This window comes from Larus michahellis, chromosome 6 (assembly GCF_964199755.1).
Source record: "Larus michahellis chromosome 6, bLarMic1.1, whole genome shotgun sequence".
NCBI classification, from domain to species: Eukaryota; Metazoa; Chordata; class Aves; order Charadriiformes; family Laridae; genus Larus; species Larus michahellis.
Window position 1 is genome coordinate 30250564 of NC_133901.1, and position 25900 is coordinate 30276463.

General features: G+C 39.8%; 2 protein-coding genes across 4 annotated transcripts in view; one reads left to right on the forward strand and one right to left on the reverse strand.

Moving 5' to 3' along the window:
* PSMD1 (proteasome 26S subunit, non-ATPase 1) overlaps nt 1–25900 on the forward strand; it is a 74556-nt gene that overhangs the window by 25137 nt on the left and 23519 nt on the right. The window contains exon 17 of the mRNA XM_074593194.1: nt 22940–23054. Within this exon, the coding sequence (XP_074449295.1) occupies nt 22940–23054 (115 nt within the window). The remainder of the gene's footprint in view (nt 1–22939; nt 23055–25900) is intronic.
* HTR2B (5-hydroxytryptamine receptor 2B) lies at nt 286–14514 on the reverse strand. Of its 3 annotated transcripts, XM_074593195.1 has the most exons (4): nt 13820–14514; nt 12478–13118; nt 5437–5637; nt 286–3344 (listed from the first exon to the last, which is right to left on the reverse strand). In XM_074593195.1, the coding sequence occupies exons 2-4, from the start codon at nt 12785–12787 to the stop codon at nt 2464–2466; spliced, it is 1392 nt and encodes a 463-aa protein (XP_074449296.1). In that variant the 5' UTR covers nt 12788–13118; nt 13820–14514; the 3' UTR covers nt 286–2463. The 3 variants fall into 3 exon arrangements, with proteins under 3 accessions (XP_074449296.1, XP_074449298.1, XP_074449297.1); XM_074593197.1 differs by lacking the exon at nt 5437–5637 and having other exon boundaries at nt 13820–14486; XM_074593196.1 differs by lacking the exons at nt 5437–5637; nt 13820–14514 and having other exon boundaries at nt 12478–13294.

A 25900-nucleotide genomic window follows, 5' to 3' on the forward strand; every position in this document is an offset into this window, starting at 1 on the left:
GAGCTTCTATTTATGATTAATAAAATTGAGAAATCTATGCTGTATTGACAAAATACGTCTTTGCTCGGTGACACCTTTTCAAGGATTGTTTCCTGTTGGTGGAACCTAACCATTGACTATGAAGAGGCCTTGGAATTGTTTTCTGTGGGATACTTACGGCAAATTACTCCTCGTGTCATTGCTCGTTGCAGACTGACAGTTGTACAAGAATAGGGTCAGACAGAAGAGAACTAAATTACCTCTTGCTCTTTCCAGATGCTGTGGTGTTCCTGCTGCAAAGGGAAAATTTAAGTTGTAGCTGAAAGTCGATGATTGCTACCTGCTCTCTGAACGGGGTTTGTTTAATCAACATGGATTTATTTAGTAAGAGAGTTTTCAAAGAGGACTGCTTCGTGCTCTCTGGCTGCTGGGAAATAACCCCTCAAAAATGGTGCTGTGCCAGTTTGCCACTTGGTGTTACTCCCAATGAAGGCCAGTTCCTGCATTGCAAAAGATGCTTTTAATTTTTTTTTTATTTGTTCACTCTGTGCATGGATGTGATTGCACCTAGTTCCAAAGTGCCTGCTTTAAGTTAAATGAGACACTAGTCTGTGACGTTTTCAGCTACCTACCTGGAAGTTTTGGAGTTGTTTGGGTTTGTTTTATTCCTACTTCCTCCCCCCTTGAGCTTCGAAGTAATCTAGGTATTATTAAAGGCTTTTGATTCTCAAATATTTTTAGATATAGGCATCTTTCACAGCTATAGCAATCCATCAATTCTGGCTTTTAACTACAGGATCCTCCTAAACAGATTTTGATTAATGAAAGAAGAGTAAGAGCAGTTAGAGCTTATTCTAACTTAAGTGGGTAGTGACTATGACCAAAAAGGGGAGGAAGGAGACAAATTACTGTAAGTACCACAGAAGTATTTTTAATATTTTCTCCTGGAACTCTCTGGCAGTTCTTACATTAGGTTCTGTTTCGAACTTGCATATGTTTTAAATTAAAGATACATAAATAAATGATGGAAGGACATGTTATCTTTAGTACTTTCTGTTCTGCAGATGAAAAAACCTAAGCCTTTTGCTGTACATAACTTTAGTGTATAACAAGAGAGTTCTGAAAACATTTAACAATGAAAACAAAGCCCAAGCTGAAAATTTTACTGTAAATTGAAACTATCAAAAAAAAATGGTCAGGTGGCTGCTTACTGTAACAACTCCAGTACTTTGGGGAAATCCGATTTCCCTTCCCAAAGGGAGGTGGTCTGGAACAATCAGAAGCTCTTGATTACCCAGATGATAAATAGCTTTTACGGGTTGTGATCAGCTATTCTTTCTGTGAATTTTGTGCTCTGATGGAAGACTTGAACATGTTTGAGAGAGTGCAGACTGGGACCTATGCCGTTAGTCCAATGAAATTGTTTTGAGATAAGATAAACTGTGAAAGCGTGGAGGTCTAGAGAGTAGTGTTGTCTCTGCTGTCGCTTAAATATTTGCTCTTATTTTCAAGTGAAATAGCTATTCTATCTGTGATTTTGGATGAGGGAAGGCTCTTACTGAAGTTCCAATGGTCATAAAAAAAGGAAGTTTGTTCATATAAATTAAAGGGATGTTCCAGGCACTGCCTGTCCTGTTGTACTCATGATCATTGATGTGCTATTCTTCTATTTTGGTTAAATGCTCTCATTTTCTTAGTATGAAAAGAACAAAGGGCAGTTTTCTGTGACAAGTCTGACAATACCAGGCTTATGTATATGTGAGAGATGAAATTTAGGTGGGTAAGAGATTCACACAGTAAAACTACAAAGAGATAATTTCAGCACATGGAATTTTTTCTCGCCCTGATATGAACCAGTTTCATCCTTGTGGAATGGGCACGTACACCTTTTGGTCTCTGGAACAAGTGATTTTGCTTGTGATACGCATACCCACAGAGAACAAGAAAAGCTCGTGTTTGGATATGCCGTCTCAGCAGAGGAATGTGTCTGTACAAGGCAACGCAGTGAGCTTGTGTGCTGTTTTGTTTACACAGAGTAAAGGTGGATTTAAATTAAAACCAGCAAGCTTGCATCCCCCTGCTAATTTCATTGTAGAGCATCAACCTACAGAGTGTTCTGTCTTCTTGCTAGAGTGAATGTTAAAGTAGTGTTTGTACAGAGATACTTTTCTTACAAAAATGTACTTTGGAGAGACTGAAGATAATGAGAACTGAAGTCAGATACTCAAACTGATTTAGCTTTTATTTATTTCCCTCTTCCTGTAGGCTACAGTTCTGCATTAGTCGTTTCTCATGGAATGAAGTTGTGGTTGCCACTGTGGGCTTGGGGTTAAGGTAGAGGAGACTTTGGAAGAGGGGAATTAATATAAATTTATAAGCTATTGCTTGCATAAATAACAGAAAACAATAGTATTTATACCCTCTTATAGCACAGTTGCCTAGAATAATACATACAGTAATACTATGATATGATATGCTGTTCAACTATACGTAGCTGACTTGTTCTTCTGTTTTATCAACCTCGTTCTCTGTGAGCAGCAATGTATCCAGCAGAATGGCCGATGACGCTTGGATGGGTGAACTCCTCAGCCTCATTGGGCTCTGGTACATAATGGGGTTAATCCCATTTCTCATCCCATGCATGACAAAGAGCTTGGAATTTTCTGCCATAGAACTTCTGAAAGAGATCCTGCTGGAGCGCTTCCGAAGGGCCTTGATAGGCTTTGTGGTCCGATAGTTGCAAGTGATATACCTGCTGAAAGCCTCCCTAAATGTTTTGTTGAAGAGTGTATAGACAAGAGGGTTCACTCCTGAGGATACATATCCTATCCAAACAAATATCTCCATAAGCTTTTGAAAAACTTCTTTGTTGCAGGAGTTGCACAGAACTGAGCTTATGTTTGTTATGAAGAATGGGCACCACATCAACAAGAAAAGAAAAAATACAATCCCCAGAACTTTTGACGCCCTTTGTTCGTTGGTTATCGTTTGCATGGACTTCCTCCCAATCGTAGACGTTCTGCAGATAGGCATGTCATTGGACAAAGTCTTGTCCGTTCTGGAGCCATTTAGCATGGCCACCTTTTCTGGTGAGGAGGCAGGTGTTGTGTCACGCTGAAATACTGTGGACACTGTTGACCAAGTGAAACGCTGAGGTGGCTTGTTGATCAAGTAGGCCTTCTTGCGTAGCACTTGGATTGTCAGAAAATAAGTGACTATCATGATAGCGAGGGGAATGAAGAATGCAGCCACTGATCCGTACAGAATGAAGTCATGAAAACGATCAGGCATCAGGACACAGGTGATATTTGTAGAGTTGCCATTTCCATCTTCAATGCCTCTGATAGGGATCGGAATAGCAATGCCTACAGGAGAAAAACCAAGTACTTCAGCATATGGTAATTGCTTGTAATCTCTTTTTGGGGCCTGAAGCCTCGGGGTCTCTATAGAAAGGTAGTTCCTGAGCTCTGCAGCAGGCACAGGATGGTGGAGAGAATATGAATTGTTGAGAGTATCACGTGCATGATCGGGCAAATAGTACTTTGTGAGACTTGGCAAGCTCAGCTTTAGCAGAGTGCCCTTTCTCAGGAGATTGGGCCTAACCCTCAGTGTTGAGGAAGCAGTATAAAGTTGCCAACTTCTCAAGTGTAAAAGACGTGAATTGCTTTGACTCTAGTTGTTAGACTTAGTATGGCTTTTCCTTCAGTGAAATGTGTTTCCCTAATGCCATCTGTTTTTTTTTTTTTCCCCAAGGTAACCTTTGCACTTTTTGAAGGGCAGTTCTGTAAATACATAAAACTTGTCTTTCCCTCGTATCTTAACCGCATCAAGTGACTGGACGCAGACAGCTGATTTTTTTCACCCTGCTTGACTCTTTCATATATACAAGTAGTTAAATAGATGCCAGAATTATTCAGTGTGTGTTTGAGATGGATTTGTTGTTTAAATCTCTTGCATATTTAAGAGTGTTTAAATGAGGCTAGCTAGCTCTGTAATTCACCACTCGTTTTCAAAAAAAATGTTAGCAGTCTTATCTTTTAAATGAATTTTTTACAACCGCTAAATTACAGTCAGCACTTAATTTGCCAGCAGTCTGACCTTACAACGAAAACAACAGGTTCCTTGCTGTCTGGTGAAGGTTATTTGTGCTATGATTCCTGATACCACTTAATGAGGTCTAGGGATTTACTGTATTCCTCTGCTTCTCTGCTTACTGAAGTTGGTTGAAGGCGGCAAGAACTAAATGGTTTACCCTTCAGCCACTTGATCCCTTTCTTAATAAGAGGCACACCTTCAGATACAGCAAACATTTAAAATGAGGATTGAACGCAATTACCCTTTGATTTGGAGAAGCCCTGGCTCAGCTGCAGAGTACTTTTGTGTTGGATAAAAAAAGAAATGAAGAAGTACAGCACTGATTTATAACAAATCAGGCATTAAAAGGTCAACTTGTAAGTGTCTTGTCACGCTAACAGTTCCCTTTTTTTTTTTTTTTTTTGATAAAGTAGAGCATCTTTTCTCCTATCCTCACAGCTCTCCCAGAATTTTTTTAAAGTTGGAATTTTTGGGTTTAGGCATGTATGTCTCGGCCAAGAAGGTGGATGTACCCATTCTCCTATGCATCATTGGTCTTAATCATCCAGAATAATTTTGTTCTTTCTCTTGCACACAGAGCATACAGCACTATCCCTGTGGCTGCCTGCCGTGTGTGTTAAGTTACTTGAGTTAAATGTTTTCATCTTCTTAGCTCATTTAACAAACAGATTTATTTTTTTGTAAGCATTAAAGGCAGGTGAGATGCCACATCCACACCACAGAGATGCTAACATCATAAAAGTTTATACATTGGCATCCTTTATATAAACTGTTTGGGGCTTGGTTTTGGTTTTGTTTTGTGGTTTATTTTTTTTTCTTAGAAGTTAGCCTTTCTATATGCTATGTTGCCAGTGCATCTCAGTCTTCGGTGTGACTATTACCAGACGCTCACTTGTCTTTCAATCTTTGATATAAGTAATTAGTTTGGTTTTTTTTACTTGCTTCATGGGACAATTGTAAGGTACAGATTTTAGCAGCATCTGCTCGAGGCTTAAAATTGCATTTGGGACGGAATATACTGCCACAGCAACGTGAAATCTTGCTTTCCTGGGAGACATGCTATGCATGCAGATGTCTTCTGATTTTTGGACGTTTAGGACCGTGAAGAAGAGTGATGATTATCCCTGCTCGATCCTTGCCCTTTCTGGTAAGCCTGATAAGGAGCAGCGGTTCAGGCAGATTTTTATGATGGAGCTATGTATGATCCAAGAGGTGGACTTAGGCCAGCCCAGGTGTTAGGGTCTGCTAATCAATAGTACTTGGCCAAATTTCCCACTTTGCCCAGCTTTCACCTATTGTTTTGGACATGAAAAGCTTCTGTATTCCTTTTCATTCCTTTTCCATTCTCCGAGTCTCACATACCTATTGAAATGAGCCAAACCACGATGATTTTGATGATTGTTGTAGCCCATGAATTGTACTGACTAGCCTGGATTGGCTTTTTAATCGCAATATAGCGATCTAGTGAGATGGCACAGAGGTGCATGATGGAAGCTGTGGAAAAGAGGACGTCAAGGAACAGCCAGATAGGACACAAGGCAGTTGGAAAAGGCCAGGCATTGTCTGAAAGAGAACAGAAAACTCATTAGAATCTGAGCTTTTTGAGAGTTTTTGGCGTGTGGTTTTCCCTTGGCTTCAGAACCTTTGAGAAGTTCATTATCTGACAGGAACCGAGCTTTGCCACTGCCTCAGCTGGATTCGGTCTTATGTTTTAGTTAGCTCCTAACTGGCATGGTTGCTGCCATCATACTGGTCAGGCTGTTTGTGCATTATAAACCTTTCCCTGTCTTTTTGTTCTTTTTAGGTCATAAGTTCTTTGTGGCAAGGACTCTGGATAAAAAAGTTTTTAAAAAGTGGGCCATGACTGTGCTTGGTTTTTGTGCCCAGCTATTAAATGGTTATTTTCATCCGTGTCTTCTTGGTAGTCCTGTGATTCAAGGTTGTATTGAATGGAGGAGATAATGGGTCATAACCAATGTATTTGTCAATCACTGCAGAACCATGGTTGAATCTTAGTGGTGATTTTGAAGAATTTGTTCATACAGTTTTAAAATGAGTTTACTGTGTCCCTCGACCAGATACAGTTGAGCATTAATGTGGCAAAGCAGGGCTCTTCTGCCTCACTAATAGATTTATAAAAATCGAAGGGCTTTCATGTGCATCTTTTTGTTTTGGTTTGGTTTTTTTCCAAGATTGATGGCTTGGATTTTAGGTCTGGCATCTTGTTTCTTACAGTAGTTATCTGTCTTTATTGTTAATCTTTATAGCAAACATCGGGACTGTCAGCTGCATTGTGGCCAAGATAAAGGTTTGTAGTGTTCAACTATTCAAGGGGCTCATATTTTTGAGAGCTGTGTCTCCCCTATCAATGTTTACAATACCAAATTGAATGAACTTTAATGAAACCCCGATTATTTTTTTAACTGCTTTATTTTCACTCACAAGTAGTTTGCATTGTAATCCAGTGCTAGCAGCGTTCAGTTTCAGATGCACCTTAGCGTTGTGTGTCTTTAAGAACATTCTGTAGTCCTAGGGAAGAATGTGTGAACACAGAAGTTTTTTCTGTTTCTAATGGTAGAAGGTGATCTACTAAATAGATATTCTCCTTCCTTTATGAAATTCAGCTGTACTCAATCAGTAGGCACATTAATAGTATTGCCAGAGAAATCAGTTTTTTGTTGAATGACAATTAACGGGGGGAAGAAAAGGACATTTCGAACAAATCAGATTGGTTTTAATCTCTTTGCTCTGAATAAACAGATCTGCGTGCTGAGAATGCCAAATGAGCTGGGCTGTTGTAATGCCCAGTCTTATCAATGTGGTAACGTTGCAGTAGTTTGAGATTAAAACATTTTTTCGTAGTGTGACTGATAGATGGAAATGATAATGGTGCTGCCTTGACTGGAATTATAAACTCCAGGGGATGGAAAAATTTATAAAGTCAGACATAGCGTGTATTTGTCTGCACTCTTACCTATGTTGGGAAACCTCGCTTGTTAAACAAAGGGAAGGGATGGATGGAGCCCTGAACTGAACCTCATCCATCCCCAAAGCTGTGAGGTTCTCCGGGTGAGGGTGAGGTAGGCAGTGAGGCAGAAGGGAGAGAGGTGGTCTGTTTTCAGATTATTAACCAGTAAATTTTAGTATCTAGCTGCATATTTTCTAAAATAGATATCATGGTTGAAATTATGCTTCAAAGATTATCCTGTCAGGCAGGTATGAGAAAGCCGTGATTAGTATGTAACGAAAGGCTTACTCATATTTAATTTTTCTATCTACACTTTCAGGTGGCACTAAGGTATGGTGCCTTTCTGAACAAAAAAGAAAAAGTAAAATCAAAATGTCTTGTGGCTCATGCAACCAGCTGGGGGAAAAAAAAGAAAAAAGGAAAAAAATGGTTAAAAGAAATAATTATTTTGATGGGCTTTAAATGTTTTTGCGAACTCCAGAAAAATAAGACTACTTCAGATAAAACATGAACAGCAGAAAGTGTATTCTGCATCTTGAAGGATGGCAGATAACACAGCTGGATTTCAAGTGAGCAGCTAATGCTTCTGTCGAGAGTACTTACATGCTGCTCCCTGGATTATAACTGCTTTGCTTTCTGGAGAATTGCAGTGTGATAAATTCTTTCCTTTTGTAGTTAATTTACTTTTTGCGGGAGAAAACCCTCAAATATTTTGCAACAAAAAGCTCTTTTCCTTCTAAATACAGATGCATTTAAACAGCTATCTGCAAAGCAACCTTGTATGTTTTTATGAGTTGTAAGAGGTTTTGTTAGTTGATAAGTGCAACTGAACAGAGAAAAATCTGTCTTCTCTTTATTTTTGTCTGGTTCTGAACTGGGTGCAGAAGGCAGTAAGTTATCACATTCATGATTATAGCATTATGTGCTATTATATTTGTGTGTATGAGATGATGGGGTTTGTCGAAACAAAATCAGAGTAGTCTTTAAATGCAGTAGCTGATAAGAGGTGAAGAATATGGTTATGACTTCAACAAAACAAATATTGTGAACTGATACCCAAGAGTCATGTAGTTGTCTAGGATTCATACTGTGGCGTATTTTGCTTTTACTTATTTTGGTTGGTTGGTTACACCTGTGCAGGAAGCTCTGTGCCTAAGCGTTTGAGATTTTTGTGCTTTCCTGGTGGTGGTGGTGTGCGTGTATCGCTGTTGGCTTATTCTGTTAGTTTGGGAGTAGGGAAAAGATGGAATATTAATTTCCCCTCAGGACTCAGAAAGCATCTCTGGCCCCTGAACATGACAGTGACCTGCTTTATAATTTGGACTGAAGGTAAAATGAGTATGTCCTGCCAAGCGGTGATCTGAAGCCGTTAGCAGGTCATGCTTAGTTTGGATTGTTAACAAGTTCTGATTATCCTGGTGTAGCTCCACACTGGTGGAGCAGACCAAAGCATTTTCTGGGCTGACAGATTTTCCACCTTCTTTTTCATTGGGAGTTGAAATGCTGATTTAAATAAGCTAGTGGACTGGATTTTAATTTATTTATTTTTTAAATGCCTAGATTACATGACAAACGTGCCTGCCTGAAAACTTGTCTGGTTTCTCCAGCTGTCAGGTGATATAAGATAAAAAGATATTCCTCCTTCAAACAAACCTTGCCTCGGATCCTCCCAGCTGCAGCAGTGCTGCTGTTGCAGGTTATTTTCCTTATTTTGAGTCAATACAAGATAAAATACATGTTTTAAGATTGGGTTTGCACCTTAAGAGAAGTAAGACGGGCTTTTATCATAGCTGTCTACCCTTGATTAATCTTTATTTAAGAAAAGCTTTATTTATAGGAAATACCTTGGAAATGTGTAATCCTTAAAACAAAGTACAGTATAGAAGAGCTGCTCTTGCTGTAATCCAAAAGGTTTTCTGAAAGCTTGAGAGAAAGCACTGCTTGTGTACATGTATGAGCATGATTGAGAGAGATCTTTAAATAGCTGTGGAAGCCGTTTGTTCTTCTGCTGTAGGGGCCACTGACACGTGTTGCCTGTAAAGGATTTTGTTGCTGTTAGGTAACGACGCTTTTACCGAGATGGAAATTGGATATTTTTAATCACTAGCTGACTTAAGCCCAGGCTTCAGTCTTCAAATGGGTGTGCGGGCGTGGGGTTCACCCTCCTGTCAGTGGTTCACCCTCGTGGGCTGCCCCGGCCCGGCATTTCCAGGCTGGTGTCCTGCTGTCTCACCCCCATGGCTGCCTGCCTTTACTTCTCAGCTACAATAATAGTTTCAACAGTAGATGTTCACTGTCACGTAGTTTTTTTTAAATTTAGCTAAAGTATTTATTTTTTTTATTAGAGTTGCTTTGTGAGGAATAAACCTTTGTTTTCTTATTTATCTTTAGATTTGAGATTTTTAGAAAGTAGCCATCAATTAAAGCCGTTTTCTCTGGTAGTTTCCACAAGCAAGAAGGAAGAGCCTTGCTGTCCATCATCAGTAACGGGGAAGATTAAGATAGCGGTTGCTTGTGAGAGATTTTTAAAATAATGGTTTGCAGCCTAGGACGGTCAGCATTACCTTTTGATTATTAAGTGGATGAATATGAGGAATAGAGAATACATTTTGCAAGATGGTACATGCCCTGTTTCCAAGTAACCCACAGCCCACCAGGCTGGGGACAGCCCACTTCTTCCTGCTGCAGGCTTTGCAAATGAGAGGATCTTTCTTAAGTTTATTTGCTAATTTCACTAGTGGGTGAATAGCAACATTTTCGCCTTCCGTCAGTAGTTCTGAGTGTTAAAAATTTGGGTAACGCTTTTGAAAGCTAGATTTCAAAGAATGCCATTATTTCATAACATGCCTTCCTTTTTTTGGCAGAAATGAGAAGAATTTAGCAAGCAATAAAAGCAATGAACTGTTTGTATATTCTGACACTTGCGCTCCTAAATTAAAACTGCAGTGTGTAGTCATACCCGAGAACATTTTGGTTGCTCTGCTGAGAATAAATCACCTGCTGCTCATGGTATTATACCTGTGAGTTACAGACACACTTATTTGTTTGTTTGTTTGTTTATTTTTAAAAGGGGCACCTCTTTGTTCCAGAGACAGACTGTTTCTGAAGATTTTTTGTGAGTGTACCATCAGGGCCCAGAGATAGTATCTATAGTAGCTTTCGAATTTGAACGCTCTGTGACACATTAGTTTTTACTCAGGATCATTTAATGAGACTGTATTTTAGTTTACACCTTTTCCCTCAAATATCCTCCACCTAATTAGATACCAGTCCCAAATCGGAAGCATAATATTTGTATTCTGTATCTAGAAACTGCACCCAGCTATTTCATTATTATGGAAACATTCCTGTGTGGAATTACCAGGAAGCTGTATTTAATTTGCTCTCTGGCTATCAATGATTATTCTGTGTTCAAGTAGTTATCTGGCTAATGTAGCTTCAAGATTTAGACTTGTTGTGTATTTAAATGTCTGCTGTAGCTTCATTCCAGTAACTCCGCATGTTTTGCTCATGCTTTGAACTTCTATAAACACCTCAGCATCTTATACCAGTCAGTGAAGAGGCAAAGCAGTTTTTCCGGTTGATTGCCAAAGAGGGCTTTATATGCAAGAGATTTCAGCTTTAACGACTGCTATGTGAACGGCTGCTCACAGTCTTACTTAGTTAATTATAACTAATTTTGCTACTTTCTTGTAAATTTCACGCAACATGAAAGATGCTTTTGTTTGACTTTTAAATTGAGATTCCTAGCATGCTTTAAACTGTTGTAACCAGGGTTTAGCACTGGATTAATTGAGAGATTAAGGAGCAATGGTCTTTTTATAAAGTTAAAAAGAAAAGATTTATTAGTCTAGCAAAATCAAAATAATATAAAAATTGAAAAACCTCCACCACCACAAAAAAAACCTCCACAAAATCGAGAACTTGCCTTCCCTTTGTATTGATTGCTAGTTTAATACTAGTGCTTTTTACTGTTAGTGATTTTTAGTTTTGTTGTTAATGAGGCCTTTGGCAGGAGCTAAGCAGTTACTGTGCCTGTGTGTAAGTATGTATAGACATATTTCTTGTCTCTACACACACATGATATACCAAGCTTTTTTTTTATAAGTGGCTGTGTTCTTTTTCAACATTTATTCTTTTTTATTATTATTTTTTTCAACACTTAGTCTTCTTTTTAGAAACTGTTGCTTGAAAAAAGACTATTTTGTGATATCAAGGCTGAATTCTGACCTCCATTTTGTACCTCTGTTTAGGGAGAAGCAGTCTGTAATACACAGAAATCCAGTCTCAAGGCATTTAGTGAATAAACACATTTGTTAATAAAGTGATACCAATCTTCTGCAGCAAACAAAAGCTACTGATGGCCCTTCTGAAATAAAGTTTATGGTTGTGTTTGCTTGTTGCTCAGGCAACTCTTTGAGATCTAGCATAGGAAAAATGAACTCCTGCAGCCTTTCATTATTGAGGGCCCAGTGCTATCTATACCTTAAAGCTAATTGTGTAAATCTGTAAATTTATTGAAAAACCCACCTGATGCTGATTTTTTTTTTTCTATTTGTATGATACGAAAACAGACCATTTAAAATGTATCCTTAAAGAAGCTTCAGGAGTAAGAGAGAGACTTTCCCATGGAGCTGTCTCTGACTAGCTGTCAAAAGCAATATCTGAAATAAAGCTGGGCATGAGAGAACATGAAAAAGTCATATTTTTTCTGTAATGACTAACCAGAAAGAAAATGTTACACCCAATGTGAGTTCATGTAAAAAATACCTTATTTTATTCCATATGAATGATAAATCTGAGTCTCAAACATTAGGTACATGGATTGAGGCTCCCTTGGCTTGACAGACGAGTTAATTCTTTGGGACACTTGATGAACCTGCCGCTTTCCCCAGGGTGGGAGAAAATCGGTTTCTCTGAAACTGACACTGGTGAAGTTTGTTGTCGCTGATGGTGCTAGGGACCATCTCCGACTGCTTATGGAGCTTGGAGTCAATACTAAGGTAAAATCAGATCCCTGATTCCTAGAAAGTTTAAAACCTGTTCAGTGTACTGAACGGATACCTATCCTTCATTTTTTGACATAAGACTGCTTGCAATTAGTGTAATATGCAATAGAACAGATACCAACATTGTGCTGTTGTTGTTAAAAATAATATTCCACTGTACAAAATGTAATTTCCCATGTCCAGCTCCAATTTAGTATCAGTTCTGAGTCTCAGGTGATTTTTGAATGGTTTGGTTTAAAGGAAAGAATATCCATAGTGGCTACACTTCCCGTAAGTACATTAAGCTATATTAAGGTGAGAGGGAGAGAAGATTTAGCAGCCCTCATCCAAGTGATTTTTAAAATCGTAATGGTGGAAAGCAAACAGTTTTTCTCTCCAAATTGTACCCCATATGCTAGCCTGATGAAACAAACGCGCTGTACTTACCAAATAATATTATGAGAAGGGCAATCGGCATCACAAACAGACCCACGAGCAAATCAGCCACCGCCAAGGATGTCAAAAAGTAGTTGGTAGCATATTGCAACTTTTTCTCCAGAGACACTGCCAGTATGACAAGTATGTTCCCCCCAATGGTGGGGATTATCACCAGGAGGATCAGTAAAGCTGCCCAGCGCACTTTGTTTCCTTGTTCGTCACTTGGGGAGTCCTGCTTGGGTTCTGCTGTTACTGAGAGAGGCGACAAAGATCCATTGCCAACTCCAGACCCGTTCAAGAAATGCAAAGGGTAGGACATTTTTGTGTCCAGCAGAATGTATTCAGGAGCTGTGTTTTGCGCAGTAATTGCATACGGTGTAAGAGTTCACTGTTCCTCTGTGGTCCAGGATGGTCCTGAAGAAAGGCCAGCATGGTCAGTATGGTAGAGTGGTCATCTGCTATTTTGAGATACAGTAACCATGTCCAAGGTGGTATCCAAATTTTTTATCCTGTGCTTTGCTGGGCGTGATTAAGTCTTAAAAATGAAAGTCCTGTCTTGTGTCCATCCCTGGTTGGTGGGGTTCAGTGGTTTGGTCTCCCCTTTATAGCAAGGTCCAGGTTTCAGAAGATTCTAGGAGACAGTTCAATAGCTGTAAAAAGTAAGCAGCGCATGAGCTTCCTCTCTTTTTTTTTTTTTTTTTTTTTTCTACAGCAGTAAAAAGAGATAGATGAATTTGGATGCCAAATGGTTCCCTTTAGATACAGTGTACGTAGATTTGCTCTTTCTAAGTACAAACTGATGCAAAGGCAGATGCTGGCGTTGTGTATATGCAACTCCTCCTCTCCTGAGTGTCTAGTCTCTGGCAGCGTGTGCGTAGGCAGGCGGCAGTTCCCATATTTCCCCTTATTAAGAATCCTATTTCTCCGTAGAGGGACACCCCAAAAATATCTTCAGAAATGATGTATGAGGTTTCCGTTTTAATGCCTACAGTTCCTAATTTATCAGGTGAAAGTCAGGAAGCTGTAGACAATAAAACACTGGTGACTGTCTCAAGGGGACCGTAAAGATTTATGGAACTGAGCCATCTAAATTTACCCATTACTCGGAGGGGGGGGTGAGTAAACTGCTTGTTTTTGTAATCTGAGCAGGGCTTTTATTAAGCAGAGCCTTTTCTCTCCCTCTCTGTTTCTTTTTTTTCTCTCTGTCTCTCTTAACTCTGCGGAAGGCTTAACGCTTACATTTCCCCCTTCGAGCAGAGACTAAAACAGCTGTCACGGCATTCAGCTGAACGAACGCTCAGTTACTGAGAAGATTTGATGTGTTGCAATTTTCAGGTGAAGAAAGCCTTACCTTTTTCTCTTGCATTTTAGTAGAGTTCACTTTGCACCCAGCAAGATCCTTTGTCATTTTCTTTTTCATCACACGGTGGATTTTAAGATAAGATTTTTTTCACTGCTTTCTGGAAAGCAAGTTGTTCATTTGGTTTTGTTTTTTATAATTTTTCTAAAGCTTGTCTCCGTGTGCGCTTTTGTTTAGCACTTCTGTTTCTTCTAACACCAAGATTAAGAATTTCTATTTTGGGAAAACTGTATTTCTTACCCAGGTATTTTCTCCAACTCTTGAATGGAGGAGAAGAATCTTTCTTGCCACATTGAAAAAAGACAGAAATACGGTTGTGTTCTTTTTTTTGCTGTCCTTTTTCTTCCATTCTTCTGATGTTTTTACTTAAGCGGTTAGCAGGGTCCTTGTGCAGTTTTCCCTTTGTTGATTAGCAAAGCTTTTGGTCTGCTGCTGCCCTCGTTTGTTGATCGACTCATTCCAGTGTATCCAGCTCCAGCGCTTGAAAAGCAGGGAGGTAAATGAGTGGGGGCTTGGCTGGAAGAGAGCCAGAGAAGGTTAATTGATTCAGTGCTCCAGCACTATCATGTGTGCTCCTTGTGGCTGTATCAGGATGTGTGGATCCTGTAAACAACCCTTCATGCTACAGTATTGTAGCTATATCCACCATAGCGTGCCTATGCCTGCGCCCTCGCTCGCTCTTGCTCGCTCGATGGAAGCACAGTTAACCCTAAAAAGTTCTGCTGCCCTGTAGACACTCCAGGTTGCTGGGTTTTTTTTCTGGACTAACTCTATAAAAGGATTGTCTAGCACGCTATTTTAAGTGTGTGCACTGTTACTTTAAATCTTTCTTCATGCAGCTGCTTTTTATAATCATGAGTATTCTCTTCTGTTACCTTCCAACTTTTGGTCAGATGCGTGTATGTCTTATAGTTCCACATTAAAATGGAAGTAGAATTCACTTCCAAGGGCATTAGCTGGACAACTGTGTAAGAGGGTCCTTGAGTTTAAGGCCAGAAGAGACCATGAGATCATGGTCTGACCCTCTGTGTGTCACCAGCCATTACATTCCATGAATTGCTAGTGCTCACCAGGCTTGAGCAGGGAATTGGGTTCTCAGTGAACTGTGAATCACCTTATATTTGTTTAAAAAAAAAATAATTTAAAAGCATTCATATCTTTAGGCTACACCTACTTTGGGGCCAAAAAGAGAAAGCTGCTGCCAGAAATTAATAGAAAGGCTTGTGTTCAGATTATACAATAGAATTTCCAGCAAAGTAGTTTTCACTTGTTCCTTATTTTTCCTGTTTAGAGTAAACCTTTGGTGAGATTCCATGCCGTATTCATTTGCAATTGACTCTTGATATCTTTTCTTCTTCAGAAAAGTATATATTAGGTAATAAAGATCAATCCAGCTGTGGTAATTCTGTTTCCTTATCTGACCACCTCTCCATTGTCAACCCTGACAGTACCGAGAGAGAACAGAGCATGTGAAAACACAAAAAAAAGCAGAAATCGAGAGAAGGCAATACTGTATTGGGCTAATGAACATTTGGATTCAATTTTCCTGAAGTTCAACTATGTCTTATCGACTTCTGTTTTATTTTATAAATCTTGAAGTCTCTCTGGGTGTCAATCTAACTGTACTTGAAGTCTTTACCAAAATTTCCATCGGATTAAATGCAGCCAGTGTTCACTCTTTCTTATTGCACAGATGAAGCTTGTTTTCCTTCAACATTGACACTTGAGCTATTTTTTTCCTTGGTGAAAGGTGGCTGGAATTATTACTGTTTTCTGGAGATGGAGCTATTGGCAGTATGTCTGCATCATAAATGGAAAAAAAAAATGTTCCAGCGTAAAACCACCAAAGTATAGTAAAAGATGGATTAATCCTTTAACTTCAGTGGTCTACTTGTGCGTGTATGTCATGTGCAGATCTTCACGTCACATCTCTGAATTTAAAGAACAGAATTAAAAGTTGTGGGGAAAAAAATAGGCAATGCATCTATCAGTACCATCTGTTAATCATCAGCATCAGTTACTGATGCAAGCCTGTGTTGGAGCTTAAGCATTATCTTGAAAGAGGCTTATTTATTTTTTTTTTACTTTTCACATTTTCTCTTTCACAGCACAGTAGACACCACCCCTCAATCACTTCAGTGCGAGGAAAGTATCAGAGTTACAGAAGTGTAATTTTGTCAACTTGACTTCTGTATTACCTGTTTATAAATTTTCTTCACAGATCTTACAGCCCGAGAAGCTTCACTGTTGGCTTCTGCAGTAAAGAGTTGGTTTGCTCGAAGTGAAAATCAAGTGTCCCCACTTCTCTGGAATGCCTCAGTGGATGTTATAATGTCATTTATATGACAAAATCATCTCTATAGCCACTGGAAAGGCTAAATTAAATAAATCGGGAGGGGGGAGGCACCTTGACGAAGCACCAGCTGAAAGCTGTACTGTTGCCTGCAGATTGCTCTGATGAAAGCTGTATAAACGCATTCATATCTAATTGAAAAGGAAATGATTTTTATTTCTTTTTTTAAATACAGATGAGAACAGAGTTTTCTGAGGAACTTGCAGAGGAAGATGATAAGAGTTTAGTTGCGTGTAGGCTTGCATAGCATATATACCTAATTGGTGCATTGTTTCATTTCAGATGGCTAGAAAACTTACCTGCCTTTTGTGGTGTTTTTTTTGAACTTTCCCAGGTTTTAATAATTTCTGTGAAACGCATGCTCTTTTGTATCTATTACAGATCTGCAGCAGGTTCTTCACTGCCTGCTTCTGGCCAGGTTTTTTGTGCAGGTCTCTGCTCTGCCCCCATGTGCAGCTCCACTCCTGTGTTAATGATGATAAACCTTAAATCTTGCTAGATCCCACTCTTGGTCCACCGTAACCAGCATATTTGGACCATGCATAGATATTTTTTTTTTTCCCCACCTCTTGCTGTTATTTCTGTTTTTAAATTGCCAATACTATTTTATTTGAATAGAGCCACGTCTACATTAGACGTGAGCTGACACTGGTGACAGTGTTGTTCAGTTGGTGCTTGTCCCTCAGGATCATCTGCTGTGCCTCTTGGCAGCACTCGGCCTCAGCCTCCTGACAGTGGGAGGCCTCCTAGAAGTTCTCATTCTTCAGCAGCTCTTGCTTAGGCAACCAGGAGGCATTTCAGAGAAGAACATTGTGGAGGAGGAGGCTGTGTTGCACATGAGATAGATGGAGTGAATTCCTGGCACAGCAATAGTTTGGATCCTTCTTGTCGAGAGGACAGGAGAGGAGATGGGGTTTATGCTCATGCTTAGTCTACACCAAAATATGTCAGTTTGTTGCATTTTTCTCTGCAGGTTTTCCATCTTCTGTGTTTTCTCCCCTCTGCTACACACACCCCCTTCAGAAATGACTGCAAATTGTGCAATTAGATATCTGCGTTCCTCCTTTAATAACTCGTTCGTGGATGAAATGAAACGTCTGTTAAGCTTTTCTTTTTTTATCTGTCACTGCACTACCGAAGCAACTTGTGGAAATAGTTCTATGTCAAATGATTAATTCATGTCCGAGAGTTTAGAAAGTCATAAATATTTAGAATCTTTTGAAATATGACTGGAGAGGCTTAATGAGGAATTTAAAAGATATATTTGACATTGTTCTTTAATTCTCTGACATTTCATTTTTCAATGAGTTGTAAAGTCCTTAAATATTTAGACTAAAAAGTGTGTTAGTGATGCTTCAGATGCTTCCATTTTTAGTCTCAATCAGAAGACCTGTGTGATGGTTCATTTTCAGTATTCTGTTTGTTTACTTATTGATGCTACCTTACATACATTTACAGGGTTTAATATTTAAATATTGCTGAAATATAAAGAGAAATGGCAATAGTCCTCTAACCTTCAAGATGTGCAATTTACGGAATTGGAGATTAACTGAGCAAAGGTACTTGGATGTGACTCTAACTGGGCTGTGATCTAAGAAACTAAGCGGAATATGCTTCAAGATATGGCAATTCAAGTTTTTAATTTGTCTTGTGGTGTTGTTGCATGCCTCTTGGGGGGAAAAAAAAAGATAACAGTGGATTATTAAACAGTTGATGTACCTAACAGTATTCCTCAATTTACAGTAGCCCAATAAGGCTCTCATAGGCAAAGCCTACTAAGAATTACAGTATCTGCAGATGTTGCAGTTGTAATTAGCTTCAGAAAAAAAACCACCCAGTTTAGGTTTCTTACAGATTCCTAATAATGCTACGGTAAGAAATGTCTTGTGGTGAAAAGGAAATACAATTTTAGGGCTCTCTGCAAACTATGGTGAGCTTTCCACGGTCAACATCATGGATTGAAAAGAAAAGTGACTGCCTTCTCTGTCCAGCTGATGGGGTTTGTTCATATTAGTCGATGTTAGTAACAGTCAACAGCTTGGGGTTTATTTTGTGAATTTCTGCAATGGAGGCTTAAGAAAAACTTTCATTCCTATCTCTTTGGAAGTAATTGAAGAATCCAAAACTTTCTTTGGTTTCTTAGAAATTCTAGGGCACTTAACAAGCTAAGTATCAGCTTTTATAGAGAGAGTATAACATTTATATGTATTTAAATATGTCACTTATATTTAATTATATCCAGGAGATGAACATCCCCAGGAATGAGATCAAAGTTGAGGCTAGGGCTAAGGTAATTGGGCAAGAGTTGGGTAGCGCCTTTGTTTTCTCTCTGGTTCTGGTTTCCATGAAAATCAAAATCCTTAGCTGTGTAGGGTGTTTGTTTCTCGTGGAGGTTTTGAGAGCAACCAGTTGGTGAGTAAAACTAATAAAATTCTAGCTATTACGTTTTGCTGAGAATCTCTCGTTGCTGTCTTGGTGCATCTTTATTTTTCTTTATGGTTTTGTTTATGACTTCTGAAACAAACCAAACTGGATCTTGGAGGAAGTCCTTCATCTGCGGCCCATGTGTCACAACAGTAGAATTTACCCTGGTGTAGGGTGGAAACAAAGCTGTGGCTGACTAATGTGTTGAAGTCCTATAGAAGAAACTTTTAGGCTTTTTTGGCTTCTTGATTCATTTAGTTTCCTGGTCACAGAACAAAGTTCAAGCTAGTTGTGATGTTGGTTTTTTTTGTGTGGGTCTGGGGTCACTGACGTCTGTGTTCTGATGGCTTATGTAGGAGCAGTTGAGCAATTTTCAGATTAAAATGAAGGAAATAATCAGGCCGTTCTTTTGTTGTTGTTTTGCTGTTGTAGTGAAATATAATTGCAAAAGCAAACTGCTTGAGCAAAACCAGTGTTAGGAAAAAAGGAAGGAACCAGTGCATTAAAAATAATTTGTTTTTTTAAAAATCGTCATTGCCTATCTTTCTAAGATATCCAGCCCAGTTTAGAGACATGCTTTGGTCTTTAATGTAGGAAAGTTTAGATGAAATTACTGGACTGTGTTATGGGAAGGTCAGACTAGAGGACTATGGTACGTTGCTTCTGTTCTCAAAATATATTAAATATACTCTTGGTTTAGACTGTGACTTTTAAGGGGAGGGGGGAGAATTGTGTCTGGAGATTAAACTTCTGCCACTAAATCTCCAGATGTTATTCTGGTATTTCATGTGATACTATCTTCTATGTTTAACTTGTAGTAACAACAGATGTCCGTATTAGGACTAAGAGTAGCCTGTTGCTGAGTGTGACTTCTGATAAACCATTTATCTTTTTTTAGTACTGTTTTTAAGTTTTCTCACACTCTTCATTACTTCTCTCCCTCTCCCACCAGAGGTTTCTACTCGGTAACCACATTGATTCAGCACAACAGAGGGGTGGACTTGCTTTGGGAACCAGCGTGGGGCTTGGTAGCAGTGAAGTGGAAGGTTCCTCCATCAGCAGCAGGACATCCCCTCCGTTGTGCAGAATGTCAGCTCAGCCCCTCTAAGTGAGGGGTGAAAGCCAGCGGCAGGAGAACGTAGTCATATTTTAAACATGTTCCCCAACTGGGTTACCAGTTGGAAGTAATGCCACAGGAGCACGACTGCAGCCTGTAACTGCTTATTGAGGGCTTTTTAATTTTTCTTTTGGTTACTTGACAGAATTGTTTTGCGTTTTATGTATTTTATTAAGTGTGGCTTTGGGTTTATATGGGCTAACCTTTGGCAAGAGTGTGTAGGACTTTACATAAAGTGCCTCAGCAATAAAGCGAGCAAGCAAATGTTATTGCTTAAGCATTGATGCCAGCAGTGCTCTCATGTACTGAAGTCCTGTCCCTCTGATAAGCATTTTTACAAGATTCTTTCACTTCCTCAGCCCACTTGTGGTTCTGCCTTCTAGTTCTTCATTACATGGGAAGACAATTTTTGAAGATTGTGGTTTTGAGAAGGCTGCATTACCAGGAAAAGTGGTGAACCCCTTACATAGCCTTAACTCCCAAAGTAGATTTACAGAATGCTCCCGTCAAAATGTTTGACCGCTTTATGGATAGATTTGAGATAAAAGTGTTTAAAGCAATGGCCACAAATAAAGTAAACCTGGCTAAGAATTTCAAAATCAATTAGTGTATGCTAATCCTGATTTTATAATAAAAACTGTGTTGGAACTTCTGAGCCTTCAGACACAAAGATGTATCCAAGTTAATGATTCTATAAAATCCAGCTTTCTGAACAGGAATTTAATGATTAATGCTTCAAAGTAATCTCATCTTTGCTAGAAGATGTTTTTCTCTTCTCTGGCTCACAATCTGCCTGTTTAACATTTGCTGAAGTAAAGCAAACACAAAGGTGTTAAGAGTCTTTGTGCAAGAGCTGAAGTCTTCTGTGCAGCTGAATGCTTGGGCTCATTTATTATGGGATTTGTGACTCCTGGTCTCCACATCAGCTCATTTTTTAAAAAAACATTGTCAGCATCCAAGCTGTTATTTGAGCAAGAGACTGACAGGTAGTTTTAAATGTGTCTTTTAGTTTATAGTCTTCACTTCTACTGCTTGCTTGCAGAACAGAATCATTCCATTTCCCAGCTCTTCCCCCTTTCTTAAAATTTGTCATCTCAGCTGCATCTTAGAGGCGGCAGAGTTTCCAGCAACTTTGTGTTTGTTCTTCTCTTCTTTTATGTGTTTTGGGGTTTTTTGATGCTGTTTGGAGGGTTTGGTTTTTTTTTTTTGTAAGGTGGTGGTGTGGTAGTAGAAGGGATTCTTTCCCCACGCAGATGTTTTAAGAAAACTTGTAAAGAAACAGACTGTTGGAAGCAGGGGTGAGGTAGGAGATCTGGGTACTTGCAGCCGTTAGTGCTGAGGGGTTGAGTACCCTCTGAAACCTGGGTGTCTTTGGGTCCCTTCAGCAGTTCTGGAGGAGCACTGGAGCCTTTGTGGTGGTGCTGCCTGTCTGCGATCAACTGGAGCAGAAGAGAATAGTGCAAAGAGGTGTTTAGGACTAGTTATCAGAGGAGACTATGGGAAAGTGTTGAAATAGGAAGAGATAATAGCTAGAGTAGAAATTAACTGATTTTATGTGTAGAGTATAACTGAAGTATGTGTGTGGTTATATGAGCATGTCTTCTGTCCCCAGTCACAATGAAAGAAGGGAATGAACAAGATAATTGCTTAAGGTCGTTCTTCTATGATTCGGGTATTCATTGAAATAAAACCAATGCTGGAGCATACTCTGTAATGGTTTTTCCACCTCTTGAGTTGCTGAGTGCTTTGATAGACACTTAATGAATCCTACATGATGCAGTAATTCCTGTGTACAACCGGTGCTGCTGCCACCCTCCAACCTCCATCTTTCAGTATAGCAAACGTAAGAAGGGAAGCTAAAACTAAGGCGTTCTTGGCTCTTCCTTTGTATGTTTCAGCCTTTGTTCGTTTCAGCCTGAAATCAGTTTATAGTCAAAGTAAACGGCTTGCAAGAACTGCTTTTAGGATTGTGAATGTGACAGTTAAAAAGCTAGTCTGGGCTGCAAGACAGAGTGAGATGGAGTGGATAACCAGATGACGTGCACTTTGAAAACAGACATGATTAGATCACTTGCAATTGGTAGTTTCCCATCTTTCTTTTTCATGAGCATGTACTTGCCAACTGCGTTCCTGCGTTGCTCTTGTGTTAATGGTGTCATGAGATTGGGTAAATTTAACAGATTAGTTGTGATGGATGTGCTTGCAATGCCTATGAGTTCAGAATGCAGACTTGCCTGATGCAGAGATGCTTATTCTACAAATAATTTTGCCTTTGCTGCATTAGAAATGCTGAAATTGGCAGTGCACGATACTATGAAGTGGTTTGTGTGGCATCAAAATTAACGGAGTCATAAATATGACTACAAAGACAGGATGGAAATGAATACATCTGCACCTGTGAGTTCTGCCCTGCTTCAGAAATACACAATATTCACAAGACTGCATTCATTAGCAACGTCATAAGGCTGTTTGCATTAGCAACGTGCTTCTTGCTATAGGAAACTAAGGGTTCCCTTTCATCTCCCGCAGCACTGGGCTAGGAGTTCTGTTGCTGTAATGACCAACAGGACACAGGTTCCCAGGTGGCGAGGCACGGAGCCTGTACTCCCATTTCAGACCTCCTAAAAGGCAGCAACATCACAGCATGATCCTGCAAAGAGACAACAGTAGACGTTGCTGATAAACTGCTTGGAAATGTGTTTTCTACCAGCATTTCCTCACACGCTTTGGTTTAGAGTAGGCGGGGGTGAGGAGGAGTCAGCAGAAGCAGTGATTGTGAAAGGGAGGTTGGGACCCACCAACCTTGAAGGTCGATTGACTACTGGAGCTGGGGTTTGTGTCTGCTGATGGGAGATTTAGTACTGTGTGTCTCATGGAGAGTAAACCTCTGCTAGTGGAGTCTGTCACAACAGCATGATTTCTAGACATAAAAATCTCAATAGAGACGTCATTCTGCTGGGTAGTCTTTTAAAGGCAGAAAATATGCACTAAAAAGGAAGACTTTAGTAGTGGGAACTGTGTGTGATACCTGCAGTGATAGGGAAGGTTATTCATTTGTGCACTTGCTTGTCCTCCTCTTAGTCCATTTGTTCACCCCTCTGGTGGCATTTTGAGAAATGCCAAACATACGGTGTGGAAGGAGAACTTCAAATTTTCCAGTGTGAACAGAGTGAAGAACAATAATTGTAAACAACATTCTTTTTTTGCCTTTCTTTAGGACTCCTGAGCAGTGTCCGAGCGTGGTTTCTTTGCTGTCAGAGAGCTACAATCCCCATGTGCGTTATGGGGCTGCCATGGCTTTGGGCATCTGCTGTGCGGGCACTGGAAACAAGGTGAGGACCAGAAGCATCTGTTGCCAAGACTGGTTCTGCTCTCTCCTGCCACAGAGACATTTGCGCGGAAACGTCACACACAGAGATCAGATTTCTCGCACACGTACACTGCTAGCCAGCTGGAGCACAGCAGTACTGCTTTAGATTCTTTAACTGTCCTGGGCATAGAGATTCTTTTCCTGCTTGTACAGAATAGATAAAGTAGAAGAATGTTTTTATATATTACTGCGACATTCTTGGAATTTTGTCTTAAAAACTTTTCTTAGAGTTTCTTACTGTCAAGTTGCCACTGAAGTTTAAATGTGTGTTCAGTACTCCAAAATCAATACTCCTTTGCCCTTGGAATTGATCTTTTATGGATTGCTCTAGGGGGAACAAGGGGGTGCCAGTGACAGGAAAAACAGCAGGTGTTTTGCATAACTTCTAGCTCCTTTCTTCTTTTCTGTGATACACAATTCATGGAACATCCATGTAGTAAAGCCAAGTGCAATGAACTTAAATTAAATTTGCAGTAGTTTCAGGTGTGTAATTCACAGCCAGTAAATTTTATTCTCACTTTGTGTCAGTGAAGGATAATTCTCACAGATGATAGCAAGGACCTTTTATAGGAGAAGGGTTGCCACTTCTGCTGTGGGAATTGAGTGCTCATTGGGACGAGCAGGAAGTAAACTTGGGGATAAGCTTCCTACTTCACCCACATATGTATATAATCTGTAGTGGTACTGAATCACAGCTTCAAAACGGGTGCACAGACTGTCCCTGTGGAAGTAATATTTCATGCTTCCAAGTCTTTGATAAATCTCATGCTTATCACTATGATCCCTTCCTCAGCTAGTATTAAACACTCGGTCTGTGGCTTTTGCAAGTGAGTGCTTCCCAGCGTGTCACTTGCGTTGTGAAATGCACAGAATGCTGACATGCGCTGCCTGCCATCTTTAGTATCTAAAGCACGTGACTTGAAAGCAAACTGAAAGTCGTATTTTTATCCAGGTTGCTTTATTCTCAAGTGGAAGGTGGAATCAAGGAGCTAATTATTTTTATCCTACTGCATCTGACAAGTTGATTTAAGTGGAAATGCTTTTAGTCACACAAAGTAGTCTGTTTTATTTCCAGATACATTGCGTGATAAAGACCTAAACCATCTGATTATACGCAGGCATGTCTTCCACAGCTTATATTAATAGGTTTTGAAGGCCCAAATATATTCAACTTTGGAGATTGGAAGGTTCAGCTTTTTATCATAGTGGATGTTCCATACATGGTATTGAATTCATGCCAGAGTGAATGAGTCACCTTCAGGTGCAGAAGCACAGCCTCCAAGATAGCTCCATTTGCAAAAGCAGTCTAAGCGAAGGCATGATATGATTCTAGAAGCGGTTCTTAGAAATGGTCTTTAGTATAAAATCAGCTTGTTTTAAAAAGTCCCTCACCATGACAAAAATATCACTGAGAGGAGTCTGTGCTGGGAGACTCACGCACTCAGCTGCATGTCCTCAGCTTAAGCATGGACAGGAGAGCTCCGTGCAAGAGATTGCCAAGTGATTCTGTCCGACTTCCGTCATCAAAAGATCACATAATAGATCAAAAGAGCTTTTTGAGCTGCTTAGGGTGGTTGTCAAACTGTTATCTCTCCTGTTCCAAAGACTATCTAACAGCTTGCTTCGCATGCCATTTCAGAGTGCTTTTGGAGAGCCCCCCTGTATTGCCACAGACCAAATTTATCTGTGCAGCGCACGGCTGTACCAACCGCTATCTAAGGTTTATTCCGCTTAGATGTGAAGGCCAGCTGAGCCCACTTAAAACTGTTGAAATGGGTAGTCTTGGTTACTCCTGACACCTTTTGCTTTGCCTCATGTCCAGCTCCTTAGTGAGCCGATTCAGACACAAACTCACAGAAAACTGACCCAGGTAGCAACAACGAAAAAGGGAACAGCTCTCTCTTGAATTATTGAGCTGGAAAAGCTCATTGAGAGGTGAGACAAAGGCTGCAGCTGGCACAGGGAAAGGGAAGAGGCTGGATAGCTGGAAGGAAGTTGAGGACGGAGAGGGTTCTCATTTTGGCAGCAGGGAGTTTAGATGAGCTCAGTTGTCCTGTCTAATGTACGCTGAGGACCTTGTATGGTTAGAAATGAATTTGTGTCTGTGGTAATTCTATGTATGTTTAAGTCATGGCTTGTGAAGTGGCAGAACTGAAAATGGAAATTAAAAAATGTGCCTAAAGAGATGATTTAGTCGAGTTACCTGCAAATTGCACATGCTGGTCTTGGGTACATCTAAGCAGCATTTATTACAATAGACTCTCTTATAGCCTTTCATAATCAAAGACTGCATTGAAAGGAATGCTTACTGATAGATCATCGTGGATCATGTTCCTGCTGTGCTTAGCTGGGAAATTACTGAATTTGAAGAACCACTAGCGCGTTTTGAAATGTTTTCAAAACCTAGATTTACTGTATGGCTGCTCCAAGGCAGCCTCACTTGATGTAGGTTTGAAATGAGTGCTTTCATGTGATGCTAAATGTTACAGGTTCTAACAATAAAGTGTAAGGCCAAGAATTTGGGACCTGAATCGTTTTACCATCTATTTTATAACCTCCAACATGTTCTATATGGTATCTCTGGTTCATTTGTTTCTTACGCAGAAAATGAAGGTAACGCTGATGTATTTTGTTGGAAAGAACGGCAAAGAAAGTGTACGAGTAATTTATGCATACTATTTAAGACATGTCAGTAGTTCTAATGTGCTGAATGCCTCTGTTGCTTATAACAACTATTGTTTATTTGTTACCCTGTTTCTGCAGGTAGATCTTGTTCCATCCATCACTTGGTTTTTGTGTTGGTTTTTT

Excerpts from the sequence above, each read along its gene's own strand:
- HTR2B (XM_074593195.1), bottom strand. The coding sequence starts at position 12,787 with ATGTCCTACCCTTTGCATTTCTTGAACGGGTCTGGAGTTGGCAATGGA. Across the intron at positions 5,638-12,477 it reads CCTTCTCATAATATTATTTG|ACAATGCCTGGCCTTTTCCA; the intron begins GTAAGTACAGCG and ends GTTCTCTTTCAG. Across the intron at positions 3,345-5,436 it reads GGTTTGGCTCATTTCAATAG|GCATTGCTATTCCGATCCCT; the intron begins GTATGTGAGACT and ends TTTCTCCTGTAG.